This window comes from Mastomys coucha, unplaced genomic scaffold (genome assembly GCF_008632895.1).
Source record: "Mastomys coucha isolate ucsf_1 unplaced genomic scaffold, UCSF_Mcou_1 pScaffold9, whole genome shotgun sequence".
Classification (NCBI taxonomy): domain Eukaryota; kingdom Metazoa; phylum Chordata; class Mammalia; order Rodentia; family Muridae; genus Mastomys; species Mastomys coucha.
The window spans coordinates 40,158,843-40,162,200 of record NW_022196915.1 but is presented as its reverse complement, the minus strand read 5'-3'; the positions used below and the strand labels follow the sequence as shown (position 1 = coordinate 40,162,200).

General features: G+C 46.5%; 1 gene segment (V, D, J or C); it reads right to left on the bottom strand.

Annotated features, from left to right (window-relative positions):
• LOC116084800 overlaps positions 1-2,981 on the bottom strand; it is a 556,508-nt gene extending 553,527 nt beyond the window's left edge. The window contains 2 exon segments of the C gene segment in view: positions 2,389-2,679; positions 2,773-2,981. Of these exon segments, the coding sequence occupies positions 2,389-2,679; positions 2,773-2,818 (337 nt within the window).
• Positions 2,982-3,358: the final 377 nt, after the last annotated feature.

Sequence of the window (3,358 nt, the reverse complement as noted above, 5' to 3'; positions counted from 1 at the left end):
CCCCCCCCCCCCGCCCCAACCCTTCTCCTCTGAGAAGGGGGAGATCCCCCTTCCCGGGTACCAACCTACCCTGGCACCTCAAGTCACTGCAGGACTAGGCATATCCTCTCCCACTGAGGCCAGACATAGCAGCCCAGTTAGGGGACAGGATCCACAGGCAGGAAACAGTCGAGGTAAGCCCCCGCTCCAGTTCTTGGAGGACTTGCATGAAGATCAAGCCGGACATCTGCTACATATGTGCAGGGGTCCAGCCCATTTATGCTCTCTGGTTGGTGGTTCAGTCTCTGAGAGGCCCCAGGGGTCTAGGTTAATTGATTCTGTTGGTCGTCTTGTGGAGTCTCTATCTCTCTGGGTTCCTCAGTTTCCCCCCAACTCTTCCATAAGACTCCCCGAGCTCTGTCAAATGTTTGGCTGTGGGTCTTTGTAACTGTTTTGGTCAGCTGCTGTGTGGAGTCTCTCAGAAAACAGTTATGCTAGGGTCCTGCCTGCAAGCACGACACAGTATCATTAATAGTGTCAGGGATTGGTTCTTGTCCATGGGATGGGTTTTAAGTTGGGCCATTTGTTGGCCTTTCCCTCAGTCTCTGCTCCATCTTTGTCCCTGCACTTCTTGTAGGCAGGACAAATTTTGGGTTGAAGGTTTTGTGGGTGGGTTGGTGTCCTTATCCCTCCACTGGGAGTCCTGCATGGCTACATGAGGTAGCCACATCAGGCTCTCTATCTCCCACTACTAGGAGTCTCAGTTAGAGTCACCTCATAGACTCCTTGGACCCTTTCCCAATCTCATCTCACCTCTGGCATCTCCTAGAGGAGCCCCACACACTGATTTCTGGGGTTGGGGGATCAGGTATACAGAGATCTAGCTGAGAGTGTGTTTCTGCACAATGTTAAAATATGTATGTGGGTACGTGTATGTGAACGTGTGCATGGTGTGTGGGTACAAGTGCGTGGTGGCATGTACAAGCACAGGTGTATGCATGTGCATGTGTATGTGTACATGCAGAAACTCTAGAAAAACCTCGGATGTTGTTTCTTATATTCTGAAGAGCTTGTGTGTGTGTGTGTGTGTTTGTGTGTAAATGCATGTCTTCATATGCATGTAAAAACCAGAAGTCAATCTTGGATCATTTTTCTGAAATTATCTGCCTTGCTTATGAAAGGCAAGCTCTCTCACTGATACCTGGAGTTCTTTGTTAGGCTAGGCTGACTGGATAGCTGGCTATAAGGATCTGTCTGTCATCACCACCTAGCACAGCCACCATGCCCAGCTTTTTAATGTGTGCTGGAAATCATACTCAGGTGCTCATGGTTACATGGCATCAACTCACTTGCATTTCTGAGCAAGCAGCAGCTAGAAAACTCTCCCTTCCCTTCTTATCCCAAGTGTTCACCCTCCTATGCTGTATGAACAGAGGTAAAACATCTTCTACCATTGTCTCATATAGAGGAAGAAGAAATTAAAGTCCCGCACTGGAGCCAGTGAACACTAATGTCCACTGTGACTCTTGCCTCTATTTCAGCAGGACATGACAATATCAGGATAAAAGAATCTGTGTTTAATACTGCTGTAGTAAAATCATGGAAGGAAAGGAGGAAGCAATGCAGAATAATAAAAGCTGCAGAAGAAATCATGCTACAAATTCACAAGTAGATTTGAAGAATTTAAGATGGCAACAAAAATAGGATAGTACACACAACCGTAAAGAATTCTTTGGGAAAAATACCAATGAGCTCCAATTCCTTATTCTCCTGTTTTATTTTTAATGGTTGCTAGAATTGACATAATTATGACAGATCTCTAAGCTTTCCTGTTTCTGGTAGACTTCTATATCACCTGACAATATATCAAATTCTTTCCTTAATGGAAGTACTGAAGTATTGTGACCACTCTGATCAGTATAATTAGCACCAAGAGAAGAATTTATGGAAAAATCAGCATGAATGACAGTAGTGAAGGCAAACTTCAGGATCAAAGCTGAAGAACAAACCTTCCACTTTCTGTGTAGAGGAAACATAAAATGACAAATGAAAACTTCTGGTCTTTCCTGGCAGACACAATCAACTGCTTAGTGCAGTCACTGTCCAAGCGATGCCCACTCAGGAAATGGTCCTTACAGAAAAATGACAGTCTCCTCCATCCGAAAGAATTATGATTGAGCATTTATATAATTTTGAAAGTATGCAAAGAGCTTCTGAGATGAAGTCAGACGGTGGATATTGCTGCTGGAAATGAGTTGCGCAAAGGCAGCTGGGACTGCCAACTTCCCCTTTCTCCTCTCCAAATTGAAAGAGATGTTTCAGAGACCACAAGGAGAGATCTTGAGTCTGAGCACCCACGGCCATGGGTGTTTGTGTTCAGCTCCCCCTACAGCCTCACACACTGTGCACTCAGAGCACAGAAGTATACAGCCGAGTCTCTCCAGTGCACAGAGGCTTTCCGCAGGTGGAAGGAAGAGTCGCTCTTGTTGAACTCAGCCTCAAAGCCATTCACTCCTTGAACCACGGGGTTTCCTGAATAGTACTTGAGGAGCAGCTCCAGCCCCTGCCGTGGGTACTGGACATACCAGAACAGATAAGGTGCCCCAGGGGAGGAATACTTGCATCTCAGCTGCAGAGAAACTTCTTCAGGGACAGTGACATGGGCGTCAGGCTGAGTCACTGACTGAGCTTGGGCTTCTCCTGGAAAGGAATACTAGGTCAGTAACTAGTGCAGACTTCCCTGAGCGCAGTCAGAATGCAGAGATGCAGAGACCACAAGGAAGCTGTACTCACTCAGGAGGAAGTTTATCCCCAGCACTGGGAGGAGAGCCAGGAGCATGGTTGAGCCTTGGGTAAACTGCAGCTCTGTTGTGGAGGAACTCTGGAACAGGACAGGCAGGAATTCAAGAGCTTGAAAGCAGGTGTGGGGTGGGTCTGCTGGAGAAGTCTCCTGCTCAGATAAAAACTGATGCTGCAAACAGGAGCCTGGAAGACCTTGAATATCTGGTTCTTCTCATTTACCTTTGCTAAATACTCAGCCAGCTGCAAGAAGACTGAGATATGAGCAGGTGGAGATCTTCAAAGGAAGAAGGAACACTAGTGAGTGCAGCAGCGCCCTCTGGAGGCCATATGAGGAACCGAATGTCTTAAGGGTCCACTGCCTGCCTCCTGCTATGTTCCTGTTCTACAAAAATACAAGGCGCATTGTACTTTTCCTAATTTACTATATATTGGTTCTAGCATTTGGTAAAAATGAGTGGCTTGTTAATATTCCCTATGAAACCAGGTTCTGCAGTATACCCCAGGCTTCGGATGTAATTGTCTCAGGCTGAGTGTGAATGACCACCACAGCCACGATGGTGATGCTTTATGACACAAA